Source organism: Leuciscus leuciscus (assembly GCF_965113295.1).
Source record: "Leuciscus leuciscus genome assembly, chromosome: 6".
NCBI classification, from domain to species: domain Eukaryota; kingdom Metazoa; phylum Chordata; class Actinopteri; order Cypriniformes; family Leuciscidae; genus Leuciscus; species Leuciscus leuciscus.
In genome coordinates this window covers 24,610,329-24,625,232 of record NC_138730.1, presented here as the reverse complement: position 1 = coordinate 24,625,232, position 14,904 = coordinate 24,610,329, and the positions used below count along the sequence as shown (strand labels likewise).

The 14,904-nt window shown below is 38.5% G+C and overlaps 1 protein-coding gene across 1 annotated transcript; it reads left to right on the top strand.

Moving 5' to 3' along the window:
• The first annotated feature begins 4,331 nt into the window (after window positions 1–4,331).
• On the top strand, window positions 4,332–14,173 carry inhbab (inhibin subunit beta Ab). The gene is made up of 2 exons (XM_082171968.1): window positions 4,332–5,282; window positions 12,074–14,173. The coding sequence occupies exons 1-2, from the start codon at window positions 4,874–4,876 to the stop codon at window positions 12,874–12,876; spliced, it is 1,212 nt and encodes a 403-aa protein (XP_082028094.1). The 5' UTR covers window positions 4,332–4,873; the 3' UTR covers window positions 12,877–14,173.
• The last annotated feature ends 731 nt before the right edge of the window (window positions 14,174–14,904 follow it).

Sequence of the window (14,904 nt, the reverse complement as noted above, 5' to 3'; positions counted from 1 at the left end):
ATTTACAACTTCCAAAAATAAATATAAATAATAAAGAAACACTATACTACTAAAATAACACTGATTTACATAACAAATAGAATACAGTCAGAATCACAAGAGTGACAGTCAAATTAGAACAAATTTATACTAAAAACCATTAAAAAGTATTCTAGTTTGTGTATCCAGTGACGTAATGAGCTAAAGTGCTTCTGAACAACCATTTTTTTTTCGAAAGATTCTGTCATTTGTCAACTGAAGTTTGAAAAAAGGAGTAATTTGGCTCCTACACATTTCCTTTTAAGGGCCGATGGCACTCTCGTCATTTTGTTTGTCTGGAGCCCTGAGATTTTAACGAGGAGAAATTCCACTCTTTGTTTTGAACTGTTGCTGGAAGCAAATATGGATCATAGTTTTTCTCTCAACAATTGCAGCACCCTCATGGGAATCTGGTAATGTGTTCAAAGAAAGCATGGGCTTCAAATTTGTATTCACACGAGCGTTCGTGATAAGCGTTCAAAAATACACCACAGCCCACTTCCAATGGCGTAACATTTACTGGAGCGCTCCGTTTAAACATCAGTATGAATCAGCCGCTCGCCTGCCGGGGAGGATGTCCACATTTAGACCAGGCAAACATGAAGAGGCTTCCCTCGCTGTCTCCTCTGATTCAGCACTAAATGAAAGTCTTCCCCACACTGTGACATCACCTGCATAGATTAGCATCTCGCCTCAGGAAAGTGGGAACTGCTGGAGTCAAAATCATACTGGAAGAGCTTTACAAAGTCAAAGGAGCTTTAAGGTCAACATTTGAGACACTTGTCCTTGTCTATATATATGAGGGGTGAGCTGGATGATATTATACTGTTTGCAATGATCTTACCTGGATGGGAAATCGGACATTTTGTGTGTTCAATTTAGCAGACCTCACCTGTACCATTTCCTGGTCAGGTCAAATCATCCTCCTTGAAAGTGAAATGTCATTTCTGCACCAGTATTGTTTTTAAAACTATAATCAGAAGTGTTGGAAGTCATCAGAAATGTGCCACAGAAATTACACAAAGGGGATAGATTACCCAAAATAATAGTTCTGCCGTCATTTACTCCCCCTAATGTCGTTCTAAAAAATGTTTCTTCTTCTGTGGAACACAATATAAAGAGGAATGTTTTTGTCGATTCAATGGAAGTCAATGGGGTCCAATGTTGTGTTTGGACCTCATTGACTTATATTGTATCGACAAAAACATTCTTCAAAATATCTTCTAATGTTTTCTTTAAACCATTACCTTTACCATGTACATGACTACACATTGTTTTTATAGGCATTATGTTTATAAGGTAGGTATAGATAAGTATACTGTTCTGAGACAATGTTATTTTTCTGTTCTTATCGACAATACCTTTTAAAAGTTTTTGGAAAGAAGCCTTTTTTCATACTCCAGTCTTCAGTGTCACGTGATCCTTGAGAAATCATTCTAATTTACTAATATGGTGCTCAAGAAGCATTTATTATAATTATCAATTTTGGACTGTTTTCAACTTTTTTTTCAGGATCCTTTGATGAATAGAAAGTTCAAAAGAACAGCATTTATTTGAAATAGGAATCTTAAGTGACTTTTGTTCAATTTTATGCATCCTTGCTGAGTAAAAGTATAAATTTCTTTCAAAAACAAACAACTTATTGAACCGAAACCTTTAGCATACATGTGTTATACGACTATCTAGTATAATCTCTAAAATGACTGGCTGTTTGCATTGCGCAGAAAGTTTACAAGGACTTTAGGAAGTTTGAGGAAAACGAACTGTTACTCATTCTGACAGAGAATCTCTCACGGACACATGTAAAAACGTGATTGCTTCAGGAGATGCAGAGGCAGTTGGCCGTGAAAGTTGCAAACATGACTGCAGGTGATTCATTGGTGATGATCAGCGTCTGGTGGAGCAGGTAGAGTGATGAAGAGAAAGAGCGAGGGATCCCGCCTACCATCAGTACCACAGCGTCACTCAGCGAGGCCTGACTAATACAGAAGTGTAGTAGTGGGTGAGGACTATCCTGCCAAAACTCACACACACACCAACTACTTGCATCCTCTTACATCATCAGACTCAGTTCTGACACCATACCATAACACGAGCACGAATACTACAGCAAAGAGCCATTTTTAACAACATTCAGAGAATAGTTGTCATTTGTGTTCGGAATTCCAGATGAGGAAAGAACAAAAAAGGCCTGTGGGTTTGATTGAAGTTATCGAAGGAATGATATACGCATTTGTAAAATGATATAGAAGTCGAAACACGTGAGAATGCACAGATGATGAAGCCTGTCTTACTCATTCCCAGAGTCCCTCTATGTGTCATCTATAGAGAGAGGAGGCATGGCAGGCAGTAGGATGTGTGATGACACCACCTTATGGGAACCTTCAGAAATAGCAAACTCACCACACACGCTGCCCAGGCGAACATGTGGCAATGCTAAGAATAAGTGTTTAAGAGTTGAGAAGGATCTATTGGAGTGTTGTGTTCCTTTCTAAGTGTTAACAAGACCAGGAATAGATATTTCGTTTTTGGTTGAACTCTCTCTTTAAAGGGATAGTTCACCCAAAAATGAAAATTGTGTCGTCATTTACTCATTTCTTTTTTTCTGCTGAACACAAAGGAAGATATTTTGAAGAATGTCAGTATAACCTAACAGTTGTGGGGCACCACTGACTTCTATAGTATGGGAAAACTGTTTGGTTACAAACATTTTTAAAATATCTTTGTGAAATTCATACAGGTTTGGAACAACTTGAGGGTGAGTAAATGATGGCACGATTTTTATTTTTGGGTGAACTATCCCTTTAAGCTGTTAATGACTATTAGATTGAGTCATTTAAAAAAAAATGAGCCCTACTTCAAAATTGTTGCCAGCGTCCACAATACACTCTTAAATCAAAACAAGACATCTTGGCTGATTAGGCACAACATGGAGGATTAATGATGATTTTTTTAAATTAATTTTTAGATCTAAACTGAGACTATATACCAATTTAAAAGTTTGTGATCAGTCAGTTTTTTTTCTTCTTTTAGAAGAAGAAACATTAAATAAATAAAAAAGTGACGGTAACAAAATGTTCTTTTATGAAGAAAATTAACTTTCTATTCAACAAATGTATCCCAGTTTCCACAAAAAAAATGTTAGGCAGCACAACTGTTTTCAACATTGATAATAATAAGAAATGTTTCTTGGGCAGCAAATCAGCATATTTGAATGATTTCCGGAGGATCATGTGACACTGAAGACTGGAGTAATGAGAGACAGATTTCACAATATCACTGTTTTTATTGTATTTTTGATCAAATAAATGATGCCTTGGTGAGCATAAGCTACTTCTTTCAAAAACATTTTAGACATTTTTACCTATGCAAACTTTGAATGATAGTGTGTGTGTGGTTCATAAGGTTGCTATAGCTCACCTGACTTTGACTTTCACCTACAGCCATCATGATTGAGTGTTTTTAAAAGTGAAGCACAGGAGGGACTGAGTTATTCTGTGAGTAATGTTTGTTCACAGGAGCCAAGGAATGAAAGGTGAGAAAGCGTGCATCTGTCTGACACACACACATCGTGGCTGACTAACAGCCCTCATTGGTCTCTGGAGGCGCGAGGTCTGAACTCCACAAACATCTGGAGAAACGCTGCGGTATGTCTGTTCTGCAGTCATGAACATTCCTGTGCTAAATCGCCTTCTAGGGTTTTTTTCTCTTAATTGTTCTGGTTTTTTTTTGTTGCCTAGTTTACTGTATTGTGGGATAACTGCTTCAAATCATTTGAAATGATAGAGAATGCACGTGTTACAACCACAAGAGGGAGTCGAGTGATGTCACTGCCATGCATCACTATGATGTTGTAGATACAGACATGAAAGAAAAATAAAAAAGATTAATGTAGGATTCTAGGTTTATTTACATTGGCAGCAATGTGTTTATAGAAAATTAAAATTCTTATAAATGTTAGTCCTGACTGAATGATTTATTAAATATAACAGTTTGGGCATTTCAATGCTCATTTGATGTAGAAGAAGAGCCTCATTACCTTCCCATGTCTTTTTCTATGAAAAGCGTGTCCGTATGCTGTGCGTGCGCCTAACTGAGCATGAATGAGTCGTTCGGTGTGTTTACGCGTGTGTTATGCACACAGATAGCCATGTTGAACCCTCGACTTTTCCCTCCTCATGACATTATTCCACACAGTTAGCCAGCCTGCACAACAGGTGCCGACGGATTGATGGCTGGAGAGATGAATGATTGGTGGGAAAAAAGAGAGAGAGAGAGAGAGAGTGCGTAAGAGCAACTTAGATTCTCCGGAGGAAAAAAAAAATGGTACATGTTACTGGAGGAGTCACTGAAGAGAGTGAACGAGAGGGAGGGAGGGAGATGAAAAAGTCAGTGAGTCAGTAGTGAGAAAGATTGTAATAAAGTGAGAGGGAGGGATGAAGAGGAGGAAGGTATAATTACAGAGAGAGAAAGAGAGAGGGGACAAACACTGAGAAGCCAGAGAGGGAGAGAGTGCTGAAGAAAGAGTCAGAGAACTGTCTAACCCTGCCCACTTTCCACTCAACCATTCAACTCCGGCACGGGCAGCAGTGCATCGTCAGGTTTCTCCAGAGCTCTGCTGCACGGACACCGACCCGGAGCTCATCAACCTGCAGGACGAGCCCAGAGAGAGCACCAGCAGCGCTTCCTTCAGCCCTCTTCAACTTTTAATCACCATGACCGCTCCATTCAGATAAGGATTATTTTGGACTGGCTCCCACTTTCCGTATCGATTTGACAAACAAGCCAGCCCAGTGACTCTGATCTTGGCAGCGGAGCAGAACAGGACCGAGCTGCGTGTCTGCCGTCACTCAGGATGTCCTCTCTCACGCTCGTGACAGGGCTGCTGCTGCTCTCCGGCTGTCTGTCAGGGGGCTGTTCGCCCACGCCGGCCGAGAGCGGCTCTCAAGGTGCGGGGCAGCCAGATGATCCCGTGACCTCCTGCCCGTCCTGCGCACTAGCCCAGAGGCAGAAGGACTCGGAGGAGCAGACCGACATGGTGGAGGCGGTCAAGAGGCACATCCTCAACATGCTGCATCTGAACACCCGGCCCAATGTCACACACCCGGTGCCCCGCGCCGCCTTGCTCAACGCCATCCGCAAGCTACACGTGGGACGGGTGGGTGAGGATGGCATGGTGGAGATAGAGGGAGACGGAGGAGGGCTTGGGGACCGTGAGCAACCTGAGGAGCAGCCTTTTGAGATCATCACCTTCGCGGAGCCAGGTGAGGGATGCTTTAGTGCCTTATGAGGATATGTGATGACGTGTTAATGTGGTGCTAAGTGATTAACTCTCACCTGTTGGGCTAGACAGTAGAGAAACTGTGACATGCAATGAATTGCTGTGATTTAAAACCTTGGCAACACCAATATAAATGTAATTAATATATACCTGTCAAAAGTTTGGAAACATTAAAACATTTAATGTTTTTGAAGGAAGTGTCTTATGCTCACCAAGGCTGCATTTATTTCATCAAAATACAGTAAAAACAGTGAAGTGTTATTACAAATTAAAATAATTGTTTTCATCTTTAATAAATGTTACATAGTTATTTATTCCTGTGATGACAAGCTGAATTTTCAGCATCATTACTCCAGTCTTCAGTGTCACATGATCCAGAAATCATTCTAATATGCTGATTCGCTGCTCAAGAAACATTTCTTATTATAACTATCAATTTTAAAAAGTTTTTGCTGCTTAACATTTTTGTGGAAACAATGATACCATTCAAACATTTGTAATAAGTAATGTAATTTTTTTTTTACTTTTATTCATCAAAGGATGCATATTGATCATACCACGTGACAGTGAAGACATTTATAATGTTACAAAAGATTTAAATGTAATAAATGCTTTAATAAATTTAATAAATGTAAAACATTGATACATTGATCTTTCTATTCACCAAAGAATCCTGAACCATCACCATTTTCACAAGAATATTAAGCAGCACAACTGTTTTCTACAGAGCCCCACACATGACATGCAAGAAAAAAAGTCAATTGTGTGCACGATTTACTAATTTGTTCCCTCGATTTATAAATCATGCGCACGATATAGCAAATCAAGGGAACAAAATAGTAAATCGTGCGCATGATTTATAAAATCGAGGGAACAAATTCGTAAATCGTGTGCATGATTTAGCCTACTATTTTTTTTTTATTCTGAAAAATACATCATGGTTTCCTCTAAAATATTAAGCAGCACAACTGTTTTCAACAATAATAAGTAATTTTTCTCATGCATCCAATCAGGATATTAGAATGATTTCTGAAGGATCATGTGACTGATAAGACTGGAGTAATTATGCTGAAAATACAGCTTTGCCATCACAGGAATGAATTACACTTTTTAAAATATATTTCATTTGTAATAATATTTCACAATATTTCTGTTTTTACTTTATTTTTGATCAAATAAATGCAGGCTTGTTGAGCATAAGAAATGCTGTTTTTCATGATACCTAATGCATTTACTAGTTCGAAACTGAACCTGTTTTAAGGTATTACCCAAACATTTAATATAATTGAATTGAACTGAACTGTTAAGCATTATATAATGTTTAATATTGCATTAATGAATGTTATTATAAAGTCGGACTGTTTTATCTAAATCCATGCCTCCATTATGGATAAAAAGTCGGATTTTTTTTGGTAATTTTCAGTTTTGAATGGTTCAAGTTTCACATAATTCACACAGTTATGCTCAAGACTGTCCATTTGCGGGTTTCCATTTTTAATATTACAGTATTATATGATGTACAGTGGATGTCACCACAAATGGCTCCATTCAGACTACTGTTTTAAAGGAGTGCTTTTAAAAAGCACTCAGGTAGGTGTTAGCGGAGGTCTGCAGGAGTGAGAGTCATCTTAAGGGGAACACATGCGCTGCAGCTGTGGAGTATTAACACTGACTGTGCGCTCTCGGCGCCGCACTACTGAAATGAAATGAGGAAATGAGGCCCTTATTAAAAGCTATTCAACGTAGCCACTTAAACATCTTCAGTTCTGTCAAGCAAAAGGACACAGAAGAGACAGCGATTTAGCATCCAATCAGAATTAACACTTTATCTTGCTATACATCCAAACTATGTCAAGAATTCACTTAAAGTCTACTTAAAGGGATAGTCTACCCAAAAATTTCAATTCTGTCATCATTTACTCACCCTAATGTTGTTCTAAACCTGTATGACTTTGTTGTCTGCACAGCACAAAAAATATTTTGAAGAATGTTACCGAGGTCCAATGTTGTTTGGATCCCAAATGTTCTTCAAAAGTCTTTTGTGTTAGAATGACATGAGAACAGAATTTTCATTATTGGTGAACTGTGCCTTTCACACTCATGTGGAGGTCTTTTTCACACAGTATCACTCATTGCAAATGTCATACAGCTCATATTAAATCTAATGTTGAGCTTTCTGTCTCTAAAATATGTGTCTGCTGACCTGATGATATGCTATTCATGTTGTGTCGTTCGACTAATGATAGAGTAGCCAATAGGCAGCCATCTATTTTTTACGAGTGTTTGGGAAAAACAAAAACAAAAATGGCACAAACAATGCTCTTCCTTATTAAATACGCTTTTGGAGCCGTATTTAACAAACACTACGTCCTAGTTGGTTCAATAGACTAAGTCTGGGATGGGAAGACCCACAAGTACATTCCATTTTTAATTGGTTCCTCATGACTTATTTATAACAATGTCACTGATCCACAAATCAGCATGACACTGCTGTAAAAAAAAGCTAACAACATTTGTCTGAATGGGGTACGGAAGCGGATGGTTGAAGCGGCCCAATCTCATGGCATCAGGGTTTTGTTTTATTGCAAAAACAATATAGCAGTGTTTCTAAAGATAACAAGGCTGACCTATCTTTAGACCTGCACCGGCCAGGATGTGGGTTGGCGGTCCCATCTGATTCCTATGTACAGATTGACCACCAACAGTCCCGCACAGGCTTAATGGGCCGATGTCCGCAGCTCGTTAATTGCAGCTATCATCATTTAGCGCAAGGAGCCAGCAAACATTTGACGTCGCTGTCTATTGTGCCCATTTGCTTACATAAACGTGCATAATGCCTTGATGCTATAAATAGACCTTTTGAATGAACCTAAGATTAAAAAAGGCCCCTTCGAGCCTTTATGAGATTGCAGGGGTGTTAATGATGCTCCGGGGAGTGGGGGAGAGGGATGGGGTGGTTCGATCCCATACAAAACCCACAGGGCTGTTAGCTGGCCATAATTGCTCCATTCATCAAAATATAGGGCCCAGTAATTACTCTGGGCTGCTCTGTTGGTGTGTGGAATGGTCGGGGTTTCTTTGAAAGTATCTTCATGAAACGGAGAGATTGGATGAGTCTGAAAAACAGGGACTCATCGAAAGTTTGAAATGCGAAAAAGAAAAGAAAAAAAAAAACATTACAAAGTTTACCCAAAAATTAAAATTCAGTCATTTACTCACCCTCATGTCAAAATAATATATATTTATCGTCCTTGTTGTGAACAGGCCTTAAATGGTGTTTTTTTGGGTGAACAATCCCTTTACTGACATTCCAGTGCCAGGTATTCTGAAAAGGATAAATGGTTATAGCAGTTGTGATTCACTCACAAAGGTCTGAAGGTATGGATTAAGAGCAAGACTGACACACTGAAGCAATTCACGTTAATAATCGTATAGTTCTTCACACATATGGATGATCTGGATCTTGGAAAGTTTTGCTGATCTGGTGTGGTTAGCTTGGCTTGTTGCCTCTTTGAGCAGCTTCCTGAAACTGCTTAGTAGTTGACAGTGCATATCAGCAGGTCTTAAAGTTTCTTGAGGTTCACTCTGAGGGATGTTTCTTAACTATTTATTTCCTGTTCTGACCCCTGTGTCAACCCTGTCCCCTGATGATTTATACCTGAGGCTTCATTATTAGAGGACAGATAGGTGATATCTTTGTGTGTTGTACAGGACAAAGCAGTGCAAGACTGTATTATAGGTAAATGCAAGGTAACACTTGGTTATGTGAAGAATATGTTTTGTGCTGCAATCATCAGGTGATTGTTCTAGTGATCAGGGACTGTGATATCCTGGTACAACAATATAGCCAACTACAGAGAGACTTCTTGTTAACAACAGTTTTGGGTGGATGCTGTTTTTTTATCTAACACAAAAGCAATTGATTTTGAGTCTATTTCTAAAGTAATTCAATGATCTGACTGACATCAATTTTGAATAGTCTGACGCTGTCCTTTTAAACCTTTTAAAATATATTGAAAAATATATTATGGTTTCCAGTTTCACTAAAATATTAAGCAGCACAACTGTTTTCGACATTGATAATAATAATAGATGTTTCTGGAGCAGCAAATCAACATATTAGAATGATTTCTGAATGATCATGTGACTCGATGCGCATCAATGATGCTGAAAACCCAAGAATAATTTACAATTTAAAATACTTACAAGTAATTTTTAATAGTTTTAAATAGTTTTTTAAGAAAAGAAAAGAAAATAATTTGTGAAAGTTTGGTCTGTTTGTAGCAGGACGTATGTGCATTCATCTAAACAGTCTCTTATTTCTTTATTTTTTCTCTATTATTCTCTATTATTATATTTTCATCCTTCACACAAATGTCAAACTCAATGCAATATCTAATTCTATATTTTTAAACTGCTTTAGTTTCACAGGAAGCTATTAGGTGACTGTTTTTCATCTGTAATGTCTGATGCTTTCAGTTTAATAAAGGTCAATCATTTAGTTTGTAGGTATCTGGTTTGGTGTTGATAAAGGCGCTACCTAAGCAAATAAAAAAAGGCTTTAGTCCAAGATATTATCAGAAAGTGTTTACTGAGTGATCTCAAGTCTTTTGGCAGTGTTTCATTTATTAAACGACTCACTGCATGAATGTAACAATCTTTCCTTTGATACTCTACATGCTCAACTTGCGCTTATTGTGCATAAAGTAGATTATACCCAAAAGATTTAAATGCAACTGCCATTTTTAAAACAATATTGTCCTTGATATTTCAGTGCACAGACAACTATAGCAAACTTTCAACAGGTAAAACAGATAAAGAATAGAGACAATATGATAAGAGTGTCCAAATAAGAGGAATAAATCAGAGTGAGTTACGTGACAGCGGGCACAGTTGACCTTCGTCCCGAATCAGCAGTACCGCTGACAAGCTTCTGAAGTGTCCTCCTCACCCAGACCGTCACCTCAGAGACACGTGCCGTTTTTTTAAACCTACAAGAAAAGTGAAAGACTGGCTCAGGAAACAAATGACAGTGGCAAAAGAGCAGTTGCCTTTTAATATGGAAAGGGAGGCCAACTCTTTATACTTGGTCACACACTGCGGCTCTTGTTCGAGTTAAGAGGTGTTCTGATAAGAGATCAGGCTGGATAGCGACACACACAGAGAGAGAGAGAGAGAGAGAGAGAGAGAGAGAGAGAGAGAGAGACGCATTCATCTGCAAATAAAAATGAGTCCTGTGCTGTTTCTTTCTCAGAAAACATCTGCAGTATTTCTACAATGTTTATGGGAAAACATTGTTCATTCCCATTAACCTGCAATTAATGAGCTGTATTCTTGATTTTTCATTACTTGCCAGAATTTCCAACAACTCTCAAAGCAGAATTAAAATAGTGTTCCAACTGATAAAGTAACCGGTTATATGGGAGCATAACGGAAACTTCAAACAGATTCACATTTGTATGGTGGCACTGCATTGTTCACTGATCTGTTTGACAACTTAATCCAGAGTAAGGGAATATTAGCTTTCATTTCAGTTTAAAGGTGAAACACCATTTGTTCCCAACAACTCGCCCTAAACTCATGTCATTGGTTGAGTCGACAAAGATCTTTTGAAAGCGCCACAGAGCCTCAGTGTTTATATTTGAGGGGATGAATCAACGGCTATGGTTGTATCTGCATATTAAATTGGAATAGGACAAAGTATTTAACCATCCAAACTACACACTTCAAGCTTTAAAAATAGTTCTTCCTGTTATGTGTTAAGTCCATTCAGTGTTTCGTGGGAGTTTTCTGACAATGTGAGATTCAATGAAGAGAACAGACAGTCCAGTAAAATTACTCAGAGATCTCAGAGAGCTTTTATGAGCTTTAAATAGTAATTCATCCAGGCAGATTTTCATAATAGCACGGCAATCACAGCACAAATGAATAAGGGACTGCTCTCGTGTTCAAAAGCAGCTAGATGCAAGGTGTTGAAACGGCGTCTTAAAAACACAGAGCTCATGGCGCGAGATGCTAAAAAAACACACAAAAAACAGACTCATCACAATGGTCAAAGACTTCAGTCTAGCACATGTATAGACAAACAATACAAAATGGTCTAGACTTATGTGATATTACTGAATTGACCCTTCTTTAGTTTAATAGCTCACTATTATATAAAGTGTCATATGAGATGACAGAGTAATGGTAAACCTGCAACTGTACTGGTCTAGATAGTTATCTCAGTGTCACATTGACGAGCATTATAAAAGATTGAGTTCTAGAAAAGGTGTTTTCAAAGCTATCCTTTATATCAGATAGCAGGATTTATTTAATGTGGACATGTTGACTAAACAGTTGAATTAATAGCTGCCCTGTTGAGGAGGGGTTGGCAGAGAGTCATTTAAGAGAGTCAAAATCTTGAGTCTGTAAATCAGCAGTGGTTACTGGTGCTGAGCTGGCATTTAGCAGACAGTCATGTGCACGTTATAGGGAAGGCCCTTGTCATAACATACATGCTTTATGTACACAAATGGAGTGCCAGGATTTTAGGAGCAGGAAATGTTTTAAATGGACAGAGTCTAGGTGTTGACGAAGGACTCCAGATGGTGGAGATTACATATCCTTTCTCACAGAAAGACAGAAATAATTTGCAGGCATTATGTACTCTGATTCTGTTAAGCAGTATCTCATCCGGTGGCTCTAACAGAGAGTGTCATTAATAAATTGATTTACAGCATATTATACCATGTATACAAAACTAACCAATTGCCTCATGCCTTTCATTCACAGGAGATGCCCCTGACATCATGATATTTGACATTTCTAAGGAGGGCAACACTCTGTCCGTGGTGGAGCAGGCCAATGTGTGGCTGTTTCTTAAGGTTGCCAAAGGCAGCCGAGGGAAGGCGAAGGTGTCCCTTCAACTCCTGCAGCATGGCAAAGTTGATCCAGGCTCTACCAACGGACCCCAGGAACTGGTGGTTTCTGAGAAGACTGTGGACACGCGACGCAGCGGCTGGCACACGCTACCCGTGCCCCGCGTGGTCCAGACTCTGCTGGACGGGGACAGCAGTTTGTTCAGTCTCCGTGTCTCCTGTCCATTGTGTGCCGAAGCTGGTGCCGTGCCAATCCTGGTGCCTGCAGAGGGGAACAAGGGCAAGGAGAGAGAACAATCTCACCGACCCTTCCTCATGGTCGTGCTCAAGCCAGCCGAGGAGCACCAGCACCGGCGCAGCAAGCGCGGCTTGGAGTGCGACGGCAAAATCCGCATCTGCTGTAAACGGCAGTTCTACGTCAACTTTAAGGACATCGGGTGGAGCGACTGGATCATCGCTCCGTCTGGATATCACGCTAACTACTGCGAGGGTGACTGCCCCAGCCATGTGACCAGCATCACAGGCTCTGCCCTCTCTTTCCATTCCACCGTCATCAATCACTATCGGATGCGCGGGTACAGCCCCTTTACCAACATCAAGTCGTGCTGCGTGCCTACGCGCCTACGGGCCATGTCCATGCTCTACTACAACGAGGAGCAGAAGATCATTAAGAAAGACATCCAGAACATGATAGTGGAGGAGTGTGGCTGCTCATAAAATGCCATGAACTCCTAACAAACACTTAAATGTTGGTACAAAGCACATATCAGAGGATTGGCGATCTGTGTTCACCCACAAGCTTCTGAGCTGCCAACTCGGGCAACCTATTTGTTTGCAGACCATTCTAATAGGACTAATTATTGGATCGGTCTTCGTGGCACTTTCACATAAAAATGACGGAGGAGAATAAAGCATAATATATTTTTTTTAATGAAGAGAGACAGAGACTGAGAGGGAACGGGTGCATAGGTCAAAAGTGTCAGCCCTGATTCTCTGCACTGCAATAAAGAGACTTATTTTGAAGTGTGGAATTGTATATTCTGAGAAGCAGAAAAAACATGCAACTCTATGCAAGTCAAGTATTATTACTGGATGTTCTTCTTTTTTATTATTATTTGTCTTGTTAGCTTTTGTTTACTGTTTTTATTGTCATCCCTTTTCTCTCACACACACAAAAAACATTATTTTTAGTACATATTAAAAGAAGTAGTTGTTTTTATTTCATTCATCTTATGAGAAATACTTGAACAAAAATTTGTTTGACCAGCTGCTGGAGCCAAACTACATTATTATTATTATTATTACTAATCACTTATTATTATTATTATTATTATATTATAATTATTATTTTTCCTCCTAAACATTCTGAATGTTGATGAAAAGTAATATTAATTTGCACTAAGCCAACATTCGTAACACGTGATCCCCAGAGCAATGGGCCGCATTCCAGTTGCCATATTAGTCTAGAACTATATGCATTTGTAACTTACACATAATAAACCAAAGACCATACACATCCCATTCTCAGAGCAAATCAACTAAATGTCCAGCTCTGTGAATTAATTTAAATTAGGAACAACAGTGTATGGCCAACATAGAGAACCATTAACTCAATATAGCACATAAAATAACTTTTGTTTTGTTCTTTTTTTGGTTTGTTTTTTGAAACAGCCTCAATGTTAAAATCCTTTTTACTCTGTGTTTCGACAGTGTTTGTCTCTACCAATGTATAACAAAGGTTTTAGATTCTGACCTGAAGCCTAGCCTTCGAACGTTGTTCTCGACAGAAATATTCAGTAAAGAGAGAGATAGAAACAATGTCCTGGCAATGGCAATCTACTTTGTCAGGTTCAAAGTACAAGACACTAAAGGAACTTGATCTGTTTTATGTAGAATTATGCAACATATGGTGATATGTTGAACAAATCAAAATATGTGCTTGTCATGTTTTATATCTAATTTATTTTGCAGCGTATTCTTTGCTTCACTATTAAAGCTGAATTGTACAACTTCACCTTTTTGGTTTAAGTCAACAGTGTGTGTTTACCAGGCCAGATAATAACCATTATTTCAACACTAAATGCAAGCTACTTTTGCACTCACTAAACGTAGTCTAATAATATATGTATATATCAATTTACAATCTGTCACTTAACCCTAAATATTAGCATTGCAGCCAAACCATATGCTGTGCAAACTAGTGTAAACTCCTCAAGGGCCGTTTTCTGTCAATTTTAACCATGCAAAAGCTGTCTAATGGGAGGTTGCATTGTAAGGAATCAGAGAAACAACTTAAACTAGCTTGCTTTATATGAGATTTCCTGATTTTTAACTTACAGTTAACAAAGTTACACATATGCTGCACATGTTGGGAAAAAGTCAATTTTCACAAAACAGTGCTGTGTGTTTTAACAGCGTATACAGATTTGAAAAAGACAAATATTGTACTTCTCTTTTTTTGCAATGAAATGTTTGAGAAGAACAAATATTGTATTGTCACAGAATATGCTTAAACCATTTAAAAAACAAACAAATAATATATAACTTATATAATATTTATAACATAAATACTGAAATAGTTTTATTTTAAAGTCTTATTTGTGCTAGATTGTATTAAATAATGTGATTAAGTGTAATTTTGATAGAATCCACCATCATGGCTCAGATTTGAAGCTATATACTATTCTGTTCAAATTTGGGATACGATTTTTTTTTAATGTTTTTGAAAGGTCTCATCATGCTCAC

Coding starts and splice junctions, on each gene's coding strand:
- inhbab (XM_082171968.1), top strand. CDS start 4,874: ATGTCCTCTCTCACGCTCGTGACAGGGCTGCTGCTGCTCTCCGGCTGT. Junction 5,283..12,073: donor CATCACCTTCGCGGAGCCAG/GTGAGGGATGCT, acceptor TTTCATTCACAG/GAGATGCCCCTGACATCATG.